At 38.7% G+C, this 25,483-nt stretch overlaps 2 protein-coding genes and 1 long non-coding RNA gene across 7 annotated transcripts in view; 1 reads left to right on the top strand and 2 right to left on the bottom strand.

Moving 5' to 3' along the window:
• LOC136280124 (uncharacterized) overlaps window positions 1-6,998 on the bottom strand; it is a 30,467-nt gene extending 23,469 nt beyond the window's left edge. For 3 of the 4 annotated variants that reach the window (XR_010717136.1, XR_010717134.1, XR_010717135.1), the window contains exons 1-2: window positions 6,645-6,998; window positions 5,949-6,008 (exon numbers count right to left, since the gene is read on the bottom strand). This is a non-coding gene — a long non-coding RNA (uncharacterized lncRNA). Of the gene's footprint in view, window positions 1-148; window positions 188-5,948; window positions 6,009-6,644 lie in introns of all 4 variants that reach the window. The other variant, XR_010717137.1, reaches the window with a different exon arrangement.
• Window positions 6,855-15,705, top strand: LOC131775540 (high mobility group protein 20A-like). The gene is made up of 9 exons (XM_059091657.2): window positions 6,855-7,337; window positions 9,183-9,292; window positions 9,670-9,785; window positions 10,724-10,945; window positions 11,701-11,818; window positions 12,035-12,081; window positions 12,488-12,683; window positions 13,861-14,215; window positions 14,619-15,705. The coding sequence occupies exons 1-9, from the start codon at window positions 7,030-7,032 to the stop codon at window positions 14,650-14,652; spliced, it is 1,506 nt and encodes a 501-aa protein (XP_058947640.1). The 5' UTR covers window positions 6,855-7,029; the 3' UTR covers window positions 14,653-15,705.
• Window positions 15,706-16,649: 944 nt separating this feature from the next.
• On the bottom strand, window positions 16,650-24,163 carry LOC131775555 (E3 ubiquitin-protein ligase TRIM71). 2 transcript variants are annotated; one of them, XM_059091670.2, is made up of 3 exons: window positions 24,028-24,163; window positions 20,481-21,787; window positions 16,650-18,845 (listed from the first exon to the last, which is right to left on the bottom strand). In XM_059091670.2, exons 2-3 carry the CDS (start codon window positions 21,763-21,765, stop codon window positions 17,863-17,865), a joined length of 2,268 nt encoding a protein of 755 aa, XP_058947653.1. In that variant the 5' UTR covers window positions 21,766-21,787; window positions 24,028-24,163; the 3' UTR covers window positions 16,650-17,862. The 2 variants fall into 2 exon arrangements, with proteins under 2 accessions (XP_058947653.1, XP_058947654.1); XM_059091671.2 differs by having other exon boundaries at window positions 16,650-18,842.
• Window positions 24,164-25,483: the final 1,320 nt, after the last annotated feature.

The following is a 25,483-nucleotide window of genomic DNA, read 5'->3' as shown; positions in this document are numbered from 1 at the left end:
AAATGCAAATAACTCTTGGGAGCTTTAAGGGCGAAAGCAACCTGGTTGAAAAAAAGCTGGAAAAGTGACAACTTTCAACCCATAGGGAGAGCAACTTTCGTAACCTTTTTCTACTTGTCTATAAGAAATGAATTATGATTATATTTACATGCCAGTGCTGCTTTCTCTCCTATCTCCCTCTGCTCTCCTAAAAGAGAATTGAAAGAAGTGGGTATTTAATTTCGTTCTGAGCGGTCTATTTTTCTGTTCGTCAAAGTACGAGGTGTTCCATACCCCGTTTTCATTCCCTAACGTTAGGGTTTAATTTCATTTCACTGATTTATTACAGACTATCTTTGATGCTGTCAGAAGGATGAGATCGTTAGAATTAAAACCTTGCATTCGAGCATCTGGTTGTATTTAGGAACAAGTGTGGAAAATGGTAAAAAGGGGAAATTACAAAATTGAATTCATGAAAAGAAAGCAAGGTTAATTAGCACATAAAAATAACTTTTAAGCACTGTAAAGAACGTGACACAAACGGTGGTGTCACAGCAAGTATCAGTTAATTAAATTGTGCTTCAATTCTACGAGGTCCTGCTCCCTCACCAGCAAGAAGTGATTGGAATTGTAACGGATTACTCTTCCGGGATGCTGGTTTGATGTAGGGTTAAATCCTCAATTTCTTGGCACACATCACTTCTATTTCCCACAAGTATCAATTGTCTCTAGTGCAGCTTTTGCATACCTAAACAAGGAGGTGTCTTGTTCTGAGAAACACGGAATAAAAGAGAAGCACGTACCGGAGAATTAACACAGCCAAATTTCAAGTTCCTTTCACCAAACATCTTTCAACCACCACGCCAAAGCATGGTATCGGTATTTAGTATCGGGCAGGTTTCTTATATCAGAATAAAATCCAATGATGAAGAAATATGAAAATATAAAATGACTGACTTTATTATGATGTGATACACACGTGGTACGTTTTACAGTTTCGTTTTGTATGATTAAGGGTTATTTGTCAAAAATCCTTTATCTCTCAGCCCGCTGACTGAAGAAAGCTAAGAATTTTGTACAAGATCAGTTTATTTTCTTTACTTGCATATCCGATAGAGAGAGTCACAACCAACTACCGGCACAAGTTTATACGCTTATATATTGGGCTCTCAAGGCCATTACATTTAAGTGCAAGGGAACCGGAAAACGACAGAAACATGTAAACGCTATGGAAATATTTGTATGTTTTACTGTATCAGTGCATCAACTGAGAAAAGCACATGTATTACATCGATAATGTAGTCAGTATTCGCCCTGTAAGGAAATAGTCTGGCGAAACTCCTTGATAGATACATTTAACCACTTTCATTTTGCAGAACAGTATTTATATCAAGATGGATCTCTCAATTTGACTTCGAATAATTTAATAAATCAACCACTCGACGTTTGCACGAACTGCTCAGAAAATCATTTTTTCAACTACGTCGTTCACTTGATGCAAATGGTTGAAATAAGGCCTGCATTAAAATTTGACACTAAAGATCTCATACAACAATAAACAAGTGACGCTTCGTACACAGAAAGGTCCTGGATGATCTTTCTCACTCTGGAGGCTACGCTTATCAATGAGTTAGATTTCATTTCATATTTATCTAGAAGAGTCTTGTATGCCTCTTATGTAAGGGAACCACATATTTTGCAGGGTTTTGTAATGTGACAAATCCAAGCGGAATGTTGGGAGAACACGAGAAAAGCTGTCAGTTGCAATTGATTTACAAGCTTTTCGCGTTTTATTGTCTTAAAACAAAAGCGGTTTGTCAGTGAGACAAAAACAACACTAACTCTGATTTAGTTTATTTAGTTGCTAATTCTCGGAAAACCAATGAAAAAGGGTAATCAATTCATGATAAAGTAATCAAAGCTGCCCAAAATACGCACTGCCGGTGAGAAGTGCTAAGAGCACAACGTCTAAATGAATGATATGGCACCAAGAACCCAGCCAGAAAATATAAAAACTGATGCAGAAGTATGCACGCAGAATGAAAGTACAAGCTCTAATTAATAAGATTTCCTCAATTTTGACAAGGCATAGGGCGTGAACTTTGGGGTCAGAAATGGTCTGCCACAGCGATAGTAAACTAACGCATAGTAAAGTTTCCAAGCCTAAAACACATTTTTCAGTGTTTATGGAAACTTTTTTTATGGGATAGATCTCAGTTGGTTAGGTTTCAGTCGTGAAATGTGAACGCAGTTTTACCTGTCGTCAACCTATTTTTAGACTCGCGATCAATTGTTTTCTCGTTACTTAAAATTATTTGTCACTGCCTTTCCTGTAATCAAAGCTTTCACAGAGTCATCTCTAGAATCCAAAGCGAGTTCTATAAATGCTGAAACCTGTCAAAAACAACCTACATAGTGAACACACAAGAAAATTTTCACGAACTTTAGTATTAAGAAGCCGCGTTGATGAGAGTCACTTTATGCTCTTCGTTCCCAAGTAAATAAGTTTTTTAAAAGAATTCTGAATGAATGTTATTCTAAATCATTGCCACTAGCTTTGTTAAGCGCAAAAGTTGGGAACAATTGTTATCTGGTCGGAAATTTGGTAGACATCAAGCTAATTCGCGTTTACCGCCGAGCAAAGTAGAGTGGTTTAGCAAGAGGACGGGAACGTCATTTCAGAACGGCGCGCGCAGCAAAAATGTCGATAAGAAACTGGGTCGAGAACGCCGTCGCGTTGTGTTGATAAGTGATTTAGCAGTTATTGCAACGAGAATCATCACCTCAGCTTTATAAAGATCCCCATCACCTTTGAATTTTCGGTTTTATAGACCACTCTAAAGACAACGAAATTATCCTCTTTGAGAGTTATGTAACAAGCGCAAAGAGAGGATAGTTATAGATACGACAAGTAAGTTGTTAACTGTGAATCCATATGGGCGATTAAACTTTGGAACTAGTCCATTTCAGTTTAGTCTCAAGTCTGCTGATTCATCTATCAAATTTTGAAGCCCACTAAATAGTTTTTTTTTTCTATGATTTCAAATCATAGCGTGTGTCCCTGTCATTTCGTTTCGTGCTACTACATTTCAGCACTACTCGTTTTTCTTCATAATTTTGTAAAGAATAATTTGGAAATCGTCGTCGTTTTTCCTCTTGTTTACTGAATATTCTTCTTAACTATGACAGTACATCTCTTTTGAGCACCACCCTCTTAGAGTTGAAATACATTTTGAACGGAATTATCAGGAGTTATGGCGAAACCATGTAGAAATCAGGCGACCCAACGATGAAGTTGTTTACGATGAGTCCTTGTTTATCCTTCAAAGAATGAAATTAACTCAAACTAGTCACCAACGAAGCGGTTAGACTTAGGAGTAAGACTTCGTTCCTGTTTTTTTTTTTTTCGTTTTTGTTCAATTTAATTATTTTTTAAACGAATGAAGTCGTTCAAGACTCAATCAAATTAAAAGATTTAGAAAGCCGTGCCGAATCAAGTTGATTGTCATTTTATTTCGAAGCGAGAGCATGACTTTCTTGTCTTAGTTTTCACCGGTCCTGATCAAAAATTTCAAACATAAAAAAGTGCATACCTGAGCTACTCTCAATTTTTTTCATCTCTGACTTCAATACGCAGAAAAGTTTTCAATCACGGTAAAAACGACAATAACAACAAATAACACTGAATAATACAGTAGGTAAGCGTCGTGATATTTCATTTTGATAAACTTCAACATGAAGCAAGTTTAATTTATTGATGAATTGATTCATGATAAAATTAACAGCGTCCCATTCTTAGAGTTTCGTACAGGATTAAAGAAATGTATCAAAGAGCAGCCCTTCGCGTTTTAAGCCTTGCTCAATTACAAGTGTACTGAGTCCTAAAATCTTGGATCCGGCGCTTGCCAACGATTGTGTTTCCTTTCGGGAATTCGGCATAAATGGAGCGTTAAATTTTCCCAAAATACACCGAATAAACCAAAGGAAGGGACCAGGTTATCCCAGAAATGAGTTCTGAAATAATTCCAAACATCTCGTTTATAAGCGCACAATTTACGCAAATTCCAGGCGTTTTGATCGCGGCAGGAAAACCAGCGTAATGACGGTCTGAACTTGTTGGGGAGAACGGCAACGCTAACACCGGAAGTCGAAATAGAGTCGTGTCCAGACTATCCGCGCGCTTTCCCATTCTGAAATGACGTTCCCGTCCTCTTGCCAAATCACTCTAATGAATGAACGGCAAAGCCTTCACCATTCTCAATTCAAGGTCGTTTGTCGGAATTTTTTCGAGTTATGACTGCTAAAACACTGAAAAATCTGTATTGCTTACCGACAGTGACGTTCAAACTTTCCTAGAAGGGAAAGAAAACCAAAATACGAAAAGAAAAATCGAAAGTTACGTATTCAGTGGCTTTGGTAATGGCATTTCTCGCCGCTGAGAACGAAAATTGACAACTGGAAGATTTGTCACAGGCCAATTTAGGCCGTGCGCCTGAAAGATTTCTTCTGTCAGTAAGGACCAAGTCAATAACTGAAAATTTTGTATATTGAAAATTAGATCCATTGTTTGTTTTTGTAGTGATTTAAAGCATGTTTTCATCTTGACTGCGCCAAAGCACATTACGATTTGTATTGGGGGATTCTCGACCTTTTATCTTCATTCATAAATAAAGTCGACTTTTCTTATCAGTAAAGGGCTAGCTGTGCTTATATGATAAACAAAATATTACATAATTGCTTGTAGATGTGAAATTTCTCTTCTCGTGTTTAACTCGACATCTCTATCGCGTTAAACACTCGAAGAGAAAACTTCATATCTACGCGCGCCCACCTATTATTCTCTACTTATAATGCTAGTTGACTTAGTTCTCCTTTAAAAAACACTTAATTGAACATGATCGATTTTTTTACTTTAGATGTATTATTCTAACGTCGACCGAAAGATTACACCAAAACCATAAAAATATTATGTATACGCTACAAACTCGTGCAGAAAAAAAGTTTGTCTCTGCTCGGCGCCAATAACAACATACTAACCTTCCTTCGAGAACAGTTTCAAACTCAGACAAATTTTCCTCTTGCTCACAGTTCTTTGCAGTTTTTGAAGACCAAGAGAGATTTTCTACTTTCATACAGATAAAATAAGCCTATGCCCAACAAAAGCATTCTTCAAACCAAGAACCAAAAGGATTGTCATCTAATAACCGTACGCCGAAGCAAACCATTTTCCCGCCAAAAGTGAGATGGTGCATTGTGACGCCACGACGTATTACAGTTTTGGCGGGAAAGTGTAACGCAGGTGACCAGGGCCTGCTTTCTCAGAAAGCCTCGTATAGAAAGTATCCCTTCCTTACCAGTTATGAATTATATCTTCCATAGAGAAAAAGCTAACGGCCACTTTGGCCGTTAGATTTTTTTGCCGTGAAGAATGTCAATTGCATCGATCCCTTGTCATGTAAATTATTTACGCTAGCCGATTGTCAAGAATCTTAGAACTGCACCAGTCACCTTTCCAAGAGACATTTATCCTAATTATCCTTGTGTCGAAGGAAAATAGTTGTAAAAAAATGGAGAAATTGATAAATAAATGAGAAACGTGGGACCAGTTCTCACTAACTCGACTCAGTTTTCGGCTGATTCCGATCTACTTCTCCGTCGAAATTTGCTCTCCAGCAAATTGTTCCATGCAGGTGATAGTTTACATTTATCTTCATCGACGTTGAGAAAAGGTTCGTGAGTTCGAATGTCCTTACACTATTAATGGAGGCAAATGGTCCATGATAAATCCGTAATTATATGATTATTGTGTTGAACCTTTTTCTTTTAGAGTAGCGAGCAAACGAGGAAAGAGTGCTTGGGGCAGAGACTGAGAGAAATATAAAGAGTATAAGCATATAACTCCGTCCGTAAAATTTTCTTTTTGCCGCACCCCCCCCCCCCTGTTTACCAATGACGCTGTCAATTTTTACCTTTCAAAGCGACACTCTCTCACTCCTCGCATCGCTTGAGATGGAAACTTCATTTGCACACTACGAAAAAAAATAATAAAAAAGAAAGTCCAAATTTTTTAGCTACCACCACTCCAGTTGCTTTCCACATGAAAGGAAGTGGATGAATAAGGCAAAAAAGTAACTAAAGGTTTTTTCAAATTCAATTGAGGTAAAAACGCTAGAAAAGTGAAAGGCCGTTCCACAATTGGGCATTTTACACTGCAACGTGGCTTGGGCGTTTTTGTACTCTTTTTTCACAAGCACGCATTGCAGGCATATTTCACTCACGTGCACCGAATATCTTATATCCGTATATAGCTCGTGTTATCAAAGTCGGGTTTCTCAACAGCTATTTGCTAGGTAATGTGCCAATCACGTATATCATCATCACTTTGCAAAATCGCCGTTGTATTTCTCCACACGATTTCCTCACAAGAGCAAGACGAAACAAGACTGGATACAAAAGAAAGGCGAGGGCACATAGTCTTCGTTTATGCGTACATAACGATGATATAACTTAAAGTTTTGATGACCTTATCACGGAAAGATATTCTCTTTTAACTCGGGGAAAGCTCAGAAATGAACGATCGATCGCATTTCGGTGAACTTAGAACCACACTAGCCTTTCTGATGGGAATAACAATGTTTTCTGAAAAAAGTTGTTTGAGAGCTTACCTTGTGCAAAGTGGTGAGCTGAGTCGCAAAAGTTACTGTTTGAATAAATCTACAGAGGTCCACTTTGAATTTCCCGGGTTCAAGTTTTGCTGTCTTGCACTGTCGCTCGTTTAGAAATGATCAGCGGTTATCTATCGAAGGCTCTTGTTCTTCATATAACTGTTAAGGGTTCTTTATCCGGGAATTTGATACTTCTACCTTTTGCCTTCGAGGGTGGTTCGGATTATTGAGGCTTGACCGCCATTTTAGTGGAATTGAGCCCAAAGAAGAAACACCGTACCCCCCTCTAAAAAATCGTCCAGACAATCACTTCCGTCAAAAACAAATAAACGAGAAACTCACTTCCTGTAGAAAAAGAGGTCGCGTGTTTCTTACAGCTTCAGCCATGGACCTTGAGGAAAATCCGACATTGCACGCTGACTCTTCGCTTGTAAACGGAACGAGTTGCGCGACAGCCACCGCGCTAGCACAGGTTTTGGACTCACAGGCTATATCCAGCACCTCTCTTGCAACCTTTTCTGTAACTTCGGTACCAGGGTCGACTGGCTTGGCGGTTCTTACTCCAACACTTGATGGGACCACAACTGTAACATCCTTACCCGGCTTTACTCTTTCCAGTTTTGATCCTGTGGACGTGAAACACGTGGGTGATTCCAACGAATTAGCTGTAGCGACTGTTGGGGAAGACGGCAGGTCGGTATCAAACAATATTTTAAATTAAACTTGTCAACTCCTAAGATTAGATAGCAATTTTTTTTTATTTTTGCCTAAGGGAACATTACGAATATAAGAAGATGTTTTAAAATAATCATTTACATCACAGTATTATACATCTGGACTCAGTTGTTCAAAAAGCGGATAACACTCTCCAACAGCAGATGAATTGCTATTCGGCAGAAAAGTGTAGATAAAATGTACTGTGTTATCCACCAGATAGTGATTTATCTAGAGGATAGCACTATCCACCCTTTGAACTACCGGAGCCAGTGATAAAGGAAGCTCACGATTTCTAACTTAAGCACAGTCTTTACAACCAAAACAGAGGTCCTCTGTGACTAATTGTTTTTGTTCAATGGCGGCTGAGGAAAACAAAGACATCATTGGGAAATCAATCGACATAATTCTATAATTCCTGGGCAATCAAGCTACTGCATTTCATTGTCATGTGGCTAATTTTCAGATTCTGTTTTCATTCATCTGTATTATTAAGTAGGCTCAAAGTTGAAGATTTTAACTGAGATAAGTTTTAATTGACCTGTGGATGAAAATCAAGTAAAGTAACAATTCTTGTAGGTGTGCTGTAAACTAAGCAATTGAAGAATAGAGTCTGAAAACCTTCAGTCTTTGATGGGATTCAAACCCATGCCTCACAGGTACTAGTTGGTTGCTACTACCAACTGAGCTGATAAGCCTCATATTCGAAGAGATACAAATTTTAGAGGGTTGTCCTATCCTGTAAAATCATGAAAGTTGCTTACTTGAATCTCATCTGTTATTTATAACTTTTTCAAAACATTCAAGAACTGCAATGTTGCCTTTTTTGTCCCTGAATATCAATAAATCACCCAAAAATTTTGAATAGCCCTTGCAAAGGTTCCTAGGAATCATCAAAAGTCAATCACTAAGGAGCACACTCAATCTATTCATGATTTTTATAACATAGTTAGTAAATTTGTGTAATCAAATTCAATTGTGCGAGCGTGCTTCATATTCCTATTGTGCACACTCATGACATCAGCAAACAAATCCTTCGAGAAAAAAAAATTTTCCATTGAGTTGAAAATGTTATAAAACAATTGGTTCATACGTCAGCTGTGGGTTCATCAAGATATGAAGCACTTGGGAGTTTGGAGATTACTCAAGAAGCTAGAGTTGCTCTCAGCTACACCTCAAGCAACTCTTACGCATCTTTCGGGCTCTCCAAACTTCCCACTTGCTTCATAAGTTGATGAACACATGCTGACCTATGAACCAATTGTTAAATATAACATACATATAACTGTTCTCTTGTAAAACTATCCATAAAAAAAACATTGTTTGAAATTCTCACTCAGCTTGAAAAAGAATACACAAGTATTTTGTCATTAGAAAGAATTATGGCCAAAATTGTTCAGAAATACTTCCCACTCCTTTATTTCTTTACACCCCACATCAGAATGCATATTCTCTATATTGTTCTTTAGACATTTCCTAGGGTGCTGATAGGGAGAATTTGTCTAACAATCAAAAACTTCCTTAATTGCTGATTATTAGCTTTATTCTTGTGACTTGAATTAGTAATTCAGGGGTAGGATTGTATAATGAAATCAGATGCTTGTCAATGTTAGGAGTCAACAGGTTGTATAGCCCATCATTAACATCGTTGATAATTTTCATTTAATCTTTGTTAATTAATTTATAATTTACAACAATTTTGTCAGTGATTCCTAAATCAAATATGGCATCTAGTTCTTTTGTCACAGAGTAGTTCTGTAAAGGAATGCTTCCTATTGAAATTTTTTCAAACCTATTTTAACTATGTCTTTGTCGCGTCCTCAGTCTACATTTTACAGCCACGACTCACAATGGAGTCACCGGTTATCACGCATCTCAAGGGAGTCAAACTTTACCAACATCTGAAGCAGATTTTGTATCTGACCTCAGTCAAGGTATACATTGAATATAATTAGCCTGGCCAGCATATGTTATAAGAATATACCACACAGGTGAATAGTGCTTTTCCTCAGCACTCAAAGCTGTGACCATTTTGGTCACCATAACAAGTAGAGAGAAATCTGGGTTCCTGACTTTGCAGCATATGTCAAGACACACGTCACAAATTTTGGTGACCTACAGTGTGTTAGGTGATCAATAAGTAGGCAGTGTTCATTACAGAATCCCCAAATCTGGTAAAGTCTTCAGCAGCCTTAATATAGAGCAGCTGGTATCTCTGTGTTGGTTCTGATATAAACCATGTTTTAGCCAATTGATATGTACACATATTATACACATAAAAGTAGTATTTATGTAAACTGTTTGTTCTTAGTGGAGATTTTGAGTGGTGGAGAAAGTGAAGGGGGCTCAGCAGAGGAAACCGTTTGTCAGGAGACTCAGACCACAACAGCTGTGTCCAACTCCCATGGAGATGTGGAGAAACCAGAGGTGAGATATCTTTTAACCCTTTCACTCCTAAACGTGACCAAGACAGAATTTCTCCTTACAATATCAATACAATATCAAGCAGGCAGGTGATGAGAATAGAGAAGAATATCAATCATGGGATTATTATTTGATCCAATACCAAATTCTCTGAACTAACATCATAAGAATTGTATGGCAGATAGTAAGGAGAATTACTTATTTGATCTTGAGAGTGAAAGGGTTAATACATTCCCTGCTTCACATTTCTTGGACATAAAAAGTTTACCTTGATTATGTTTTATCCAGAAAATGTTTCCAAAAACACCTGGGACATAGGTTTAAAGTCCCAATTTTTTTTTTTCACATAATTGGTGAGACTTTGCATCTCAACTATAGTGTATTACTATTATTAAAAGCACAATCGCTCTTTTTTATAGCCAAAAAATTTTGTGGGACCAGCAACCTAATGTGTTCATATGATTGTGATTGAGATAATTTTAGACCTTTTTCTGTTATCTCTTAGTAATATCCATGAATTTTTTTAAGATTTTTTTTTTTTTTTTTTTAACAAGGATTATAAACTTACTCATTTGAGGATGTTAAGCACCTATCTCTCTATGAATGGCCCATAAAAATTGTATTGTTGTATTGTAAATATTCAGTACATCTACTGCCTAATTTCAATATTTTAAAATTCAGCATTAAAAAAACAGACATTGATACAAGGTTCATGAGGAATAGACCTTGACTTTCCTGTTTATTTTCCATAGCCTCTTGTTGAAGTCTATAATCTTTGCTGAATTTTGAAATATCAAATTGTTTTTTTTTTTAAAGCAACAATGACCAGGGGAAGGGGAAAGGTCTTTTCTTTTTTAGTACTCTGCAGACAGGTTTGTAGACTTTTTTAGTATCATGGTCAAACTTGGCCATTAATTGGTTGTTGTTATTGTTTCATACAGTACATGTATGTTCAGAAAAAGAAAGGAGGCTGGCCAAAGGGAAAGAAACGTCGTAAAACATTCCGAGACAGCAATGCACCAAAGGCACCCTTAACTGGATATGTGAGGTTCCTTAATGAACAGCGAGAAAAGGTCCGAGCGGAGCGCCCTGATTTAAATTTCCCAGAAGTTACAAAACTACTTGGTGCTCAGTGGAGTAAACTGTCTACTGAAGAAAAGCAAGTATGTTTGTTCAGACATAATTATTTACTAGATTCTGATATGGCTTCAAATTATACATTAAAGTTTGCATTTCCTTTGCTTCAGGATGACGAAGAAAGGAAAGGGAACCCAAAATGTATTATTTTTTAATCATTATGACTTTCACATTTCAACTATTAGTATACCAAACTATTTAATATGCACATTTGCTTCCTTCACACAAGAAGTTTTTTGGCTTCACTCACCCAACTACCTCTTGTTAACATTTTCTTACACTTCTCTTAAAAATATTTAGAATTTAATGTCTAACAACCACTGCCTTCATCTTAACCTTCTTGGTTCAACAACAAAATATTTCCTCAGAAACAGACTGCTGCCACCCCTTTTCTGACTTCTAAAAAGGGTTTATGTAACCATGATAACACTCCACTACTTTGTTAACATGCTTGTTTGCTGTAACCTGTTGTCACCTATTTTGGCCATAGTACCTCCTGCTCCCAAACCTGTGGGAAAGCTGTTGCTTTTATTCCATTTTTAGCCAGCTGAGCCCTATAATAGAGACAATCTGCACCTTTGCAGCCTATATTCAGGCTCAAACCTCCCTTGGCAGTTTGTTCTCGATTACTACCAGTGGCCAATGGTAAATGTACCAAACTATTCTACAAAAGGCCTTGCTTTAAACCCCAACCAGGTCTTTCTATTGTATTTCAGAGCTCAAATGCAAACATTTAGATTAACTTTGTGTCTACTGCAGCCAGATTTTTTTCCATTTCCAGCGATATTTAGATGAAGCAGAGAAAGATAAAGAAAGATACATGATGGAATTAGAAGCATACCAAAAAACAGATGCTTATAAGAACTTTTTGAAGAAGCAAGCGGAACGGAAAAGAAAAAGTAAGTGTATTGTTTCTTTGATGTCGTGGCACGTTTTTCTCGTTTCAGTTCACGCTCTTTTCAGTGCTCCGTTGCTGTGATCTCGATTTCCTCAGACAACGTTTGGCTGAATACAGAGCATCCTACTCAACTGAATACGATATCAATAACATTCTGTCGCATCCAGTTAGTATGGGCAACAGCTCGACATTTCATTACCTATTGGTTTTCTTACAGATCTGGAGAACTCTGACAGTCTAGATGGCTTATCAAATGGAATTGAAGTAAGTCGAAGACATGTTTTTCGTTTCTAGTGGCCTATGTTCGGGAAAAAAATAAATTACTACAGCAACAAAAAAATATTTTCTTTCTCTGTGTGACTTTTTCCGTTGCCTTTTTTAATGTGTTCCTATCATGTTGGGCGTTAGGACTTCGTAAAAACAGCAAGTGAATCAGAAAAATAAATTGTCATTTCATCAATTTTTTTTCCTTGGAAAATTTATCGAAAAGAGCCGCAATTTCATTTACTAGACTAAGTTTTCCTGGCTCACGTCTTGTGTATCGAACTAGAACAATCAAGGTTACACGGCGAATCAAATACTCTCATTTCACGTCTGTACGGCAGTTTTGTAACACAGTATTACGAAATACAGAGAATGGATTGCCTGTTCTATTTATTCTTCGTTATAGCTTTGTGCAGAAGACGATCTTTACTGCAAACCCTGCAATCAGTACTTTAACAACCTTCACAACAAGAGAGAACACATTCTTGGTCGTAAGCACAAACTGACAGTGTCTGGAAAGTTAAACGAAAGTGAAGAAGAGGAAGAATTACCTGGATTTAACGCTCCTGTGTTCACGGAAGAGTTCCTTAAACACAATGAAAGTATGTACAACATATGGTAGAGCTAAAGCCAAGTGGGTCACCAAAAGCGGATCCAGACTGAGGATCCGGTGTGTCCAAACTCCCCCCTCCCCTCCCCCATTTGACTTGTGAGGGTTTTCACTGCTTGTCTGACATCAAGATTTGCAATGACAGGATCGCATGTTAACACTCAGCGGGCAGATTTGTATTTGTGTAACCACAGATTAAGGAAGGGGGGGAAGCGTGGGTTCATGGAGAAGTAATTTTGAACCCCCCCCCCCTCCCTCCCCCTCATGCCCCATCAAAAATTATTGAATCCTTTCCAGTATCACCGGATCTTTCACGGTTTTGGAGTATAAGGCGACCATAAGTATTACTACTTCCCTTAAGAGGGAATGGTAACCCATCACGATCTCTCTCCTTGTATTTCTTCAAATGTCGCTTATGGTTCATTGGTATCCATTTATGCCCACTTTGAGAACACAACGCAATGACTCATCACAATGACCTGAACACTGTGTGAACCTGAACCCAAACCTCACAATCCTGACGTTCCTACGTTAATCCTTTAACCCCAAGAGTGACCAGCGTCTAATTTCTCCTTACATTATCACCCCTGAATGAAACATTAGGTCATTAAGATTCGAGGAAATGATCACCAACTTATTGCTTCAGGAAATGTATAGAGAACAGTATGGAGAATGTGCATACTGATGTTAGGGTGCAAAGGTTTAACCATGAGACCATTGCTTCCAGATACGTATTAGCCCTTTAACTCCCAAAAGTGATTAACATGTAACTTCTCGCAACATTGTGCATACATTATCCAGCAAACAGGTAATGAAAATACTCAATCTTATAAGGTAGAAACTGTTATCTTGATCTAACACTAAATTCTTGTGACTAATTTACAAGGAAATGTGTAGTAGCTACAGGGGAGAATTAACAATCAGATGTTAGGAGTTAAAGGGTTGAGCCATTCTTGGATCAATATCAGTATCTGGGCAACTGCCCACCTACCCCTCCCCTAACCTAACATTAACCCTAACTTGTTATCAATAGACTGTTGTTGGGTTAGGGGAGGGGTAGGTGGGCAGTTGCCCAGATACTGATATTGATCCCCATTCTTCATGGTACAGTAAATGTAATCTTCATCATTCGAATGCTTTGTGAACTCTCCTCGACCTTATTCTTTCAGTGCGTGAAGACGAACTGAGACAGCTTCGCAAAGCGGCCACCGAATTTGAAGAACAGAATTCACTCACCTCCAAACACGTGGAGAGCTTAAAACAAGCGATAGAAAAAATAGAAATGGAGACAAATCAACAACGAAATGCCAACATGGTGTTACTCAATCATCTGAGCAATCTTCGTACAGCCCTTGTGCAAGCGTTTGCGAACTTGGTACTTCCTGGCACCAACGAGGTTCCTACATTAGATACTATTGACTCATATATGACCAGATTGTATTCAGTTATACTGGACTCGCCGCAAGAAAATGAGGGACTCATAAGAAATGTGCGAGAGATCGTGTCACGCCTCGGATTTCCAAAGTAAGTGCGAGAGACGATAGAGCTCATAAGAATCGTGGTACCAAAACTATTGTAGTCCCAACGCCTAATGAGAACGTAAGGTCCAAATAACCATTAACAACGTGGATTACGTATGCACCTTAGTTCAAAGCGCGGGAAAAAGTGATTCGTGTGCTAAAAAAGTACTTTACCTATCTTGCTCAATTTCTATCATTTCGTAGTAGTTCCCGCCTTTCATAGTCACTTCTGCCTACCAGAATACGCAAACAGATTCCGATTATGCTGGACTTGAAAACGTCTCTCTTTCGTTGTTAATGAATTTACAGGAAAAAAAACTCTCTTGTGAGCTATGTTTTGAAGGGCTGTACAGCCTACCACGATTTAAGCTTTTTCTTCACATTGTTTTTTGGTTTATGTTTTTCAGCGATGCAGAGAAAAGTCTGAATTTGACAGAATAGAATCCATTTCCATTCTCGCTTGCATCCAACTGGGGCCATTTACCGCCTAACGGCTCTCGCGCACACACACCTTAATGGCGAGTAGCAATCGTTTTAGACGTTCATTGATCCTGGCGTAGCAACTGCAAACGGGGCAAGATTGTCCCGCGAGTTATTTACTCAGACAGTTAAAAGCGCCTGCACAATCAATTCGTTTGGCCTCAACTACATGTACGTGTAATAGGCAAATCATCGTCTCAGTTTATTTCTTCTTCCATCGCCTCAAAGGCGCTTTGTGAGGGCAATATTTGCCGAACAGTGTAACTGCGAATGTACAGTGCAAGAGGGAAATAATATTCAGAAGATGAATTAAATGAGACCTTTAGCTCCACGGACGAGTGTGACTACGACCCTGAGATTAATACTCGAGCTAAAAGCGAAATATTAGGGGAATTTACTCTTCTATTCGTTATGAGCCAATGAGAATTAAAGTAAAATGAAGCAGGCTGCTCAAAGCGCGGGAAAACGCGAGTTACGAAATCGCGATTGATTTGGTTTTGATTTTAGATCTGATTGGTTCAGATTGTGGCGCAAAGTTTCTGGACTAATCACAGAGCGTACACAAGTAAAACTAATGTAATCCTTGATTACTTCGACACTAAATTGAATATTTCTGGTTCCTGTATTGGTTATCTTGTTTTTAAGGCTACGCAATTTTCGCAAAAACTCTCCTTTTACTGTTGACGGCCACTGTTGTGTCCCGCCGTCTTGAACTCGTAGTCGTAGTCATACAATAATTTAATGATCTCTAAATAAATATCTCTGGGACAGAGAAAAAGAAATATTCCACACTATTGACACTTTAATGTGACCCCACTCTAGCCGCTCATACGGAATGAAATTTCTTTCTAAGAAATGCACATCGTTTTCCTTTTGGGATTGATTCTATCTTGAGTTATCCATATTGGATGTTTGTTCGCTGAAGAGTTCATGTGTCAGTAGAACGAAGTTATGAAATCATTGTAACGATTCTGGATTTGTTTTGATTGATATAAAAAAGCAAGATTTGAAATAGTTTTCAAGTTTGGTTGTTTTACTTACGAAAGGTAATATAGTGTTAGGGTTAATCCCGCGCTCTCAGTTCCAAGCCTTCCGAGAGGTCGGTCCCTTTGTTCGTGAAACTCCTTCGAGATTTTGAGGTGTGTTAATCTCGCAACACTTAAGGTGGCTCAGTGGTCTGAAAATGGCTTTTATCTCGAAACTTTTGTATACATTTCAGAAGTTAGATATGTTTTTGTGTCAAATTTTTTATTTTACGACCACATGGTGCTCTGAATCATTGAAATTCCAAATTGGAAGCTGCGAGCACGAGTTAAAGACAGCTCAAATCCAACGACGAGGTATCGAGCCCGTCGCGCTTTGCATACCGTCAATCCCCTAACCACGCTTAACGACATTTATAACCCTCAGAAAATTAGCAGACCGGGACACCTCTCGGTCCGTTCGCCTATGACATGGAATCAGCATAAAAATAAGTAAGTATTTTATCTCAAGTATGTAGTCATTGGGCCTTATGACTGAGGCGTGTAAACTGACGTCACCATCCCGAGGTAATAAAATTGTCAAGTCGTCAAGTGAAGGAACATTTGACGGACAAATTTGTTGGGACACTAAGTACCCCTACCCCCGCTCTGCCCCTCTCCATGTTGGTCTGCAGGATTGCACAGACACGTTGGCAATTGACAACACTGGAAGGGAGAGTGAGGCGAAAGAACGTAGACTTAGAGAAGTATTCCAATTTTGTTACGTTTGATAGTGTACGTGCACTTGAAGGACAAAGGAAACCCAGCTTTGAACAGTTGTGAGACCTACAATGTTAGTAACATCAAAATTCTAGGTAAAGGTAGCACATCGAGATACTGAAAAGAACAGTCAATCTAGGAAAACGAGAGGTTGACGTGCCAATCACGCATACGAGTTAGAGAGAGAGCAAGACTGAATAAATTTTTCGTTGGAAGTGATGTCTTTATTGATCCTCTACATTTATTAGCTCATATAGAGTATACATACTTGCTGGGTTACACCTGATCAGTATATGTCTTGTCTATACTAGAAAGATTGGTAATTCACCTTACTGATAGAGATCATAATTACAAGTTTGGTGCCAGACAACCCAAATTATTTGTCAGTAACTACAATTTAGGTGATTCAATTCACATCTGGAATTTTAAATATATTTTACTTAACTTTAACTGTCATGTAAATAGTCTTAACAAAATAAACTCTGCATACAAAATGTGAGTATAATATTGATGATATTGTTCGGTCAGACTATCAAGATGATGTTAATTTCACTTTCTATATGAAGTGTCATCTAAATGTGCTAAATTTTAATTGTACACTAACTTTTTTTATTTATTTATTTATTTATTTTTACAACATTTTGTAATAAAATTTTTGGAACACAGAATTTAATTTAGTAACGACACATTACTTGCAATAAAACTTTTAATAAACAACAATGAGATATTCGTATAATAGTAAGTATTGAACTCAGTTAACCATACTAAAAAGAAATCGAACGACACGTAAATAGATATGAAGATCAGAGAAGCAGTTAAAAATAACATATATCTATTAATTTACCCATACTTTTATTTTATAACTTATTAACCAACTTCTCATTAGATAACTTCGCAGCCAATCTCATACAACACTTGTAATAATTATCGCAATTTGGTTACTCGAATTTCCCTTTTGCCTGGTTTTGCTCTGACTTCTCATTTGCTGCCTAGGATTACTTTGGTTTTGTATTGTGACACTCAATCGAAATCGCTTTGTATTCATTATAAATAACATATATCATATACACAAAAGGATCACTTTTAACTTACTTATAGTTTTAGGGTTCATTTCTTTACACATTTTTTAAACCGATTTGTTTTATTTTCTTTTTGTTTTTTTCAATTGTGAAATGATTCATTCTTGAATCTATTCTTGAACGTTTACCGCGTAGAATCACATCACATCATATATGGTCACAGCAAAAAGGGAAACGATGAATCTAATCATTTCCCGATTTTCATCTAATAGGAAGGAAGCGTTGGTAGCACCTTATGTTTTGCTTGGGAAAAAAAAATAACGTTCCCTTACAGTTGAGCCGTAAAGTTGAATATACGAGCCATTCTCCGCACAGCTTAGAGTTTATTACGTTAATATGAAGTTTCTCGTTTAAAACACTTGAATGCGGTTATTGCTAAGATCTGACACAACAATGTATCCGCTATTTGGCATTATCGCAACGCTCTCTGGAAAAGACAATTGTCCGTCTCCGCTACCCTCGGAGCCAGCCTCCTTTACAAACTTACCGTTAGCAGCCAATATCTGCAAACGATGATTTCCCATGTCAGCTATCACGAGATTTCCGGCGATATCGATGGCTAACCCACGGGGATGTGAAAACTGCCCCTCTCCAGTTCCTTGGGATCCAATTTGGCGGAGAACCTTCCCATTTTTGTCGAACTCTTGGATGCGATGATTTTTGGAGTCAGAAACGAATATATGGTCATCTTCCGGATTGACAAGGAGGTAACACGGAGAGTTAAACTGCCCTGCGCGATCGCCAAAACAGCCAATTTTTGTCAAGAATTTCCCGTCGGAAGAGAAAACTTGCACCCGGTGATTCTCCATGTCAGCAACTAGGATATCATTCTTTCGGGAGGTCGCAACCCCCCAGGGGGATTTAAAGTAACCGTTTCCCGTACCCTCACGGCCAAATTTTCCGATAAATGCGCCATTCCGACTAAGGACCTGGATTCTATTGTTGCCATTATCACAGACAATGATTCTTCCCTTACTATCCAGAGCGACGTCCGTCGGGCAGTTAAACTCTCCTTTGCGTTCCCCATGAGAACCAAACTGTGAAACGAATTCTCCCCGTGGACCGAATATTTGTATCCGGTGATTATAGCTATCGGCTACATAGATGTAGCTCTCGTTGTCAACCGCCACGCCGAAAGGGGATTTAAACTCGCGCTTTTTGCTGCCATACTGTCCAAATCGATGAAGTGTCGGGCCAACGTCGGCATATTCTCGGCGGTTGACAACAAGCACAGTGAAGGGGCTTCCCATGATCGGCTTGTCCTGAATAGCGACAGAGACTTCATGTTTACCATTCACTTCTGGCATGTAAGTCACAGTGTAGGTGCCATCTCCTTTAACAGAAACGATTAATAACTCGATTAGTCTAACACGGAAGTGATTGTGAAATTACACTTCCGTATAGAGTTTACAAGTGAAAAAGCTTTGAGGTAAACCGTGTCTTTCGGCTGAATGTTGTTGGTTAAGATCAAAGTAACCTCAATAAGATGAGATAAGATAGATGCGTTAGGGAATACTCAAAGCCAATGTGCAGAACTTACAAGCGGTCTTAACTCCGAGAAACCACAAGCGATCAGTTCCTGATTGGTAATCTAGCGTTAAAAACTGAGTTGAAAACGTAAATTAGCCACCGTAAAGGGTAAAAAAGCGATTGACGAAGGGCTAACGCTCGAAACGTCAGCTTTATTGCCCTTTACGGTGGCTAATTTACGTTTTCAACTCAGTTGTTAACACTAAATTACCTGCTATACTCTCCCACCGACGCAGCACCGCAGTTTCTTTAGAAACTTACTCCTTTATTTATTTAGTTCCTGATTGGTCCTAGCTTACATTTGATCGATTAACCCTGAGGCCCTTCAGAGTGACTAGCATCTAATTTATCCCTCAATATCGCCCCTTAGTCTCAGGAAATGATCACTAACGAAAAAGGCTCTTAATTGTTAAACAAATTGTCCTCTTCAGCACGTAAAAAATGGATGGAGAACAGTATGAAGATTGTGCTTTAGGGTGTAAAAGGTTAAGGAGCCAGCAAGAGTTCAAAGCGAATCAAAGAACGTGGTTTCAAAGAAAGTAACAGCAATCAGGATTATTTCTAATACCTTATCAAAACTGTGTAACTGCTTCCGTTGAAGCTAAGTGTTACCGCTTCCGAGAAAAGCTGGGAAATATTTTTTGATTAGGTTGACGCCCCCATGATTAGTTCTCTTTAAGCAGAAAATTATAGAAAGCGTTTCAGTTCAAGATAAGACCCCGTGTGATCAAGATCGTTTTGAATAGAAGACAAGTTAGACTGCAATCCTCGATAAAGTAATCAAGACCCGCGAACGTTGGTAAGCTATAACTTGTTTTATGATTATGTTATCTAGCTCGTAGTCGTTACACAAAGTAAAATTTATCGCTCGTTTTTTACCTTTCCTTTGATCCCTTTAATTGCCACGTGCTCGTTTCCAAAATCGAGATTATTCTTAAGCTATAATCATAATACTTAGGTGATTTCTTTACCTAATAATTTCAGTTGACCGCTTCGATATAATAACGCCCCGAGGAATAGCAAAAGGAATAAAGAAAGAAAAGATCCTATTTGGTTTGGTGTTTATCGCATGCGCGTGTATCAACCCGGGAATCGAATTTACAACTCTAGCTTGAAAGGAAACATTTACAAACTCAACCACCAGAGACAATAATTCTCAATGAAATGTCTAAAGCCATTCTTGATTGCATTGGTTTTGATTCACTACGTTCCGCGGTTTTCTGGAAAATTTCGTGTTAACTGTTTGAGCAATGAGATGCAAAACTAAAACTACCAACAACTGGGTCGCTCTTGTTTTTCCGCGCTTAAGGACTTTTAAATGTTTTCACTGAGTTTGTCTCAGATCCTTGCGTTAATTTTCCATTTCCTGATTGGCAATTATAGTTACCTTAGTTGTATTTTTACGACTTTTGAGAGACAATTGTTTTCACCCAATTACCTTCATCCCTGATCGTTGACGACAGAGGTATCCCATCGGGTTGGCTTATGTCCACTGTGACCCTGTCTCCTCCTTTACACCTTTTGCCATGTCGATCCTTGGTTGTCAGCCGGAAAGTTGTCTCCATTTTGACACGCGCAGTATGGATCCCATCTCCGCTAGCGTATGAGATCGAGGCAAAAGTGCTACTTGCCCGGATGCTCCCGAGTGACTCCGACACAGTCTTCGTTGTGGCTGGATCGTGAACATATTGAATTGTGTCATCTTCTTCGGGCTCGAACTGAATCTTTACACCATTCAAGGATTCTAAGCGCCCTTTCATCTGCAGAACCTCCACTTCGTTGCCGAACTTTAAGACGTTGTCAGCAAACTCGCAACAGCCTGCAAGCTTTCCCAGTTCCAACTCAATACTGTCCTTTTGCAAGCCCAACACTTTCTGTTTCCCGTCATGAATTTGATCCAGGTGCTTTAGGAGCTCGTTTTGACCCTCACGTAGTGCTTCAATTCGTGCCTGCACGTTCTCGCTGATTTCCTTTGCAATTGCTTCTCTACACTCCGTAAGCCTTTTTGACATTTCTTGCACTCCGGACAGCGTTTTCTTCAATTCAGGTATGCGTATCTTAGCTTGTTCTAGCTGCTCTGCGATGGCACCCCTTCTGGCTGGTAAAGCCTCCTTAGGGTAGACGTACTGGTGCTCTCGGTGCTCTAGAATTGTGCAAACACGACAAATGGCTTCATCGCACGTGTTGCAAAAATACTTGATGACATTCCTAGTGTGGTACTTGCAAAACGATAGGCTATATCTATCCAACTCTTGACTCTCCTGCTGACCTTCATCTTCGATTGTGGCAATTATCCTATGGTCGAGTGTGGAATGGGCCCGCTTGTGCTCTGCCACGCAACTCGTGCACAAGTCCTTCTTACAGTCCACGCATCGTGAAGTGGCCAAGTCCGCTGTTTTCTCGTTTTCACAGGCTTGGCACTTATTCTCCTCGCGTATTTCTTTCTTCAGCTCTTCCGATTTCAAGTGAACCAGATCCAGCATTTGATTCACAAAAAAGTTTGGCATTAGCATATCGACTCCTTTGTCCGGGATCGGGGTCTCTGCGCGGCATGTGGGGCAGGTAATCGAGGATGACGGGTGATTATTGACGATTCTATGCAAACATTGTGAACAGAACGTGTGCAGGCATTTTAGGAACACCGGAGCAGTCAGGCGATCCAAGCAAATGGCGCACATCAGCTGCTCGTTGATCTGTTCGATAACCCTAACAGCGGAAGTCATGGTGTCTTTCTAAACTTGAAACCTAACAGGAAAAAGAAATCCTAATGAGTTAAAGAGGGACGACAGAGAGGGACAGTCAGGGTTTGAAAATTTCGATTCAGTTTCAATTGGATTTTTAGGGACCCGTCATTATTTATCGCCGTGGAGGGAGATGAAGGATTTTTTTTTAGGGGGGGGGGGTTGGACCACATTCACATGCTTTTTAGGGAGAACTGAGGGGGAGGGGGTCAGTCGTCCCCAACAGAGTATAGAGAGGGACTGAAGAAAATTGACTGCTGATTAACTGCCAATAAGGGGGCATCATAGGAATATTTTAAAGCCTTATGGGGGAGATCAGTAAATTTCATCGTGACACAATCAAAATCCTCCGCCCCACCCCTCTGGCGATAAATAATGTCCGATTCCTTAGCTGAAATAGATATTGTTTTTGGCAGCGAATACACTTTGCTCGACAGGTTTACCAATGGCGCGCTTTCCAATTTACTGTCTTTGGCAGTGTGGATGAAAAGACATAGCAAATTTTTCCTTGTTGAGTTATCCTCTTTAAAGACTGACGACGTATACAGGTTTTTGAAGAGGGGCACTTTTCAATTAGTAAACTTTTCTGGAAATAAAAATTTGCTGATGTTGATGGCTTCACGAAGAATCTTGTCGAGGAAATTGTAAAGGGTTTGAGGGAATCTTTGTACCTATCAAGAGGAAATAATGGTTCGAACATTTTCTTTTGGTTCATACAAATAATTACTTCTGGCCAACCAGATGATCTGAAGAAAAGACGAAACTTAATTTGGGCCCTAAATGTACCCGACCTTTTAAATTCAACCTTGAAGGAAATATAACTGAGTCGAAATTAAAACCATAGTTTCACTCTGCCCTATCTTTCTCTAAAAAAGATCTCAGTCGCTTATATAAGCCGCAAGTCAATGACTTAAGTAGTTGGCTTTAATGAGCACTCCGGGTCAAGATGTTAACATGTTACCCTTTCGTTGGTAGTGGTCTATTCACAGCAACAGTTGTTACCAAGTTAAACTTCATACAATGAAATAATGCGCTTGAGTGATCTCACTTAATGGCTCACCTATTTCTAGTAGTCTAAAACATACCTTTGATCTAACCACTGATCGATCCTTAACCCTTTTGCACCTAATTGTGACTGGCATCTAATTTCTTCTTACAATATCACCTTCGAATCACACATTTAAGACACAATTTTTTCACGTTCGTCATTATATGATCCAAATTCATAAGGAAAGCTAAATTAGGTGATATGTCACCATGATAACTCGTAGAAATTTCGCGGTCTCTTTCTGATACAATTGCGCAATTACAATCGATATTGATCCTTATACAACTGACAGAGGTTACCAGAACAGATGGAAAACGTCCGCTATTATTATATAAGAAGTAATTAAAAGCGATATAAACTTGACATTTATTACCAAAATCAATCGAAAGAAAAACAGACTAAGACGGGAATAAAAGTACACTTCGCTCCTTCACTCAGTAATGAACGAAAACGACCCTAATTGAATTTACTTTTAAGTCAATTGTTATTTTGAATTATTGCCACCCAAACTGACTCTCATCCTATCTGTTAAACAACCTGTTGCTGCGACGCAAAATATTCAAGAAGAAAGAAAACTGGTCTAACCGTTTAGAGAACTTTAGATAAATTGCAAGTTTTGACGAAATTCATGTTCAACACTTAAATATTCTTCACTAGGGCAAGAGAAAAAAAGAAAAAAATCGGTAAATATTTCGCCACCATGAAACCATTTTAGTTGGTATCAGCTTTGAAAATAATTACAACCATGAGTTCAAAGGCGAATGCTTCTTCTAACAGATACATTCTACTGTTTTTTTTTTTTAACTCAGCTTTTCATACCTATCTTAATGTGTGGATCAAATTAGAAAAGCTTTCCAGCAAAAGAGACTAGTTCTGGATCCAACAGTCGCCAAGTACCAGCTTCTAAATTCCCTTTTGTTCTTATTTGGAATCCCGATTCAACTTATTTCACGTCAAGACAGTCACATGCAGCCCTTATAAGTTATATGAGGGGGTTCGAGTAAATTTTGGTGTATCATAGCTTCTCTTAAAATTAAAACACACATAATTTCACGGATCATTTCAAAAGAGATCATTTCTACTTGCGATTTTGATTTCTACAATGATAGACAGCCTTCGATAAGCGAACAGCACCCTTAACTCGGCCGCCTTACAAAATATGTTCCAATGTCACTTTACCCAGGTTTTTCACGTACCAGCCTTATGATTTCCTCGAAATTTTCTCAGCGATACCGTCTTCCATCACATTGCACACAGGGCCATGATTCAATCGAGATAATTTAGAATCGTTTCACGCTGCTGAGACGAAAAGTAAATCATCCTTTGTTCTCGAACGATTTCATTGCAATGCGGTGATCTGGCATTCTTACGTAAAAACCCATTGACCCGTGAACCAGTATTTGACTGTTCACTGACCAATCACCGCATCTGGGAAGTTTTGTTAAGTTAGGACCATCTGTTACCTGACAGGTGTATAAGCAGGTTGGAAATACTTTCCGCATCATGATTTTTCTCTCTCGTAAGGATCGCAATTTGCTCTGACGGGTAAAATGTGTCAAAATGGAAACAAAATCGTCATCAGTCCGGTGAATTCAGTAACATTGCAAGTATTTGCCGAGAGCAGAACTAGGATGGAGAATATCTTGTCGTCAAAAATTATAGAAAAATTTATTTCTGTGCAGATCTTAAACTACCAGCGCAAGTATTAGGGTACGGTTCAGCGGTTAAGAAGTTTGGCCATGGAGCCAATACAGTTTTTTTTATGTACATATATTTTAACGAAGCACTTTTGACTTTCGGCGCACGGCCATGGTCAGGCAGGTTCCTCTTTTCACTTCGAAAATAATAGCATGATGGACACCTAGTTTCTTTTTTTGTTTTGTTTTGTTTTGTTTTTGAGACGAGAGTCCCAAAGCGTTGTGGGATAGGGCACTTCAAGGCTTTGATGAGTGCTTAGAAGTGGACGCTATTTTGTAAAATTCGGTGATGTAACCAATGTTCTGGTAGTTAGGCCCGAGCTGTTCGAAGTAAACTTTTCAATCCTAGAATTAGATTTCATCACTCTGTAGAAAATACGCAATGCTGTCGATTCTTAACATAACCAAACAAACTGACAACTTTTAATAAAAAAAAAAGGCCCGACCATTTACTGCTCTTGACATTGGAACAAGCCATCAGCGTCATCACTTCACCCAAAATGTGGGAAAAAGTTGCAGTCTCACTAACCTCAGAATTTGTCGAGTGAGTTATTTGAATTTAAAGACGACAAACATTTGTGTGTTTGTTTGTTTGTTTGTTTGTGTCGTTCTGGCCTTTCAAATTGACTGAGTCTTTGATCACTCCTTGGACTTCTTAACCTGAGATGATGCCTGAAAGACCACCTCACTTACCCAGGTCTGTTGCTGTCACTTTTTTTCTCACTGTTCTGTCTTGAGTTATTTGATTCCTTCTCTCTACTGATAGGACGATGTAGCCTCCTATTGATGTCACGCGATGCACTTACGGTTCCGTGACAAACTCATGATCCGGATGAACAAAGGAGATTGAGAGTAATAAGACTTTGTTTAACTACTAATTAGTTCCAAATTTTATTTGTTAAAATAACGAAATTTGTTTATTCACATAGTTTCTTAGATCTCATTGCAAATTTGC

This window comes from Pocillopora verrucosa, chromosome 4 (assembly GCF_036669915.1).
Source record: "Pocillopora verrucosa isolate sample1 chromosome 4, ASM3666991v2, whole genome shotgun sequence".
In the NCBI taxonomy this organism is placed as follows: domain Eukaryota; kingdom Metazoa; phylum Cnidaria; class Anthozoa; order Scleractinia; family Pocilloporidae; genus Pocillopora; species Pocillopora verrucosa.
Note: the sequence above shows the minus strand (reverse complement) of the source record. Positions and strands in the feature narration are given on the sequence as shown.

Bases quoted from the DNA above. Each gene is read 5' to 3' on its own strand.
- LOC131775540 (XM_059091657.2), top strand. From the start codon at position 7,030: ATGGACCTTGAGGAAAATCCGACATTGCACGCTGACTCTTCGCTTGTA. The intron at 11,819-12,034 runs GTAAGTGTATTG...GTTTTCTTACAG, and splicing joins AGCGGAACGGAAAAGAAAAA to ATCTGGAGAACTCTGACAGT. The intron at 14,216-14,618 runs GTAAGTGCGAGA...TATGTTTTTCAG, and splicing joins TCACGCCTCGGATTTCCAAA to CGATGCAGAGAAAAGTCTGA.
- LOC131775555 (XM_059091670.2), bottom strand. From the start codon at position 21,765: ATGACTTCCGCTGTTAGGGTTATCGAACAGATCAACGAGCAGCTGATG. The intron at 18,846-20,480 runs GTAATTGGGTGA...TTTCTGTTAAAG, and splicing joins GTCAACGATCAGGGATGAAG to GAGATGGCACCTACACTGTG.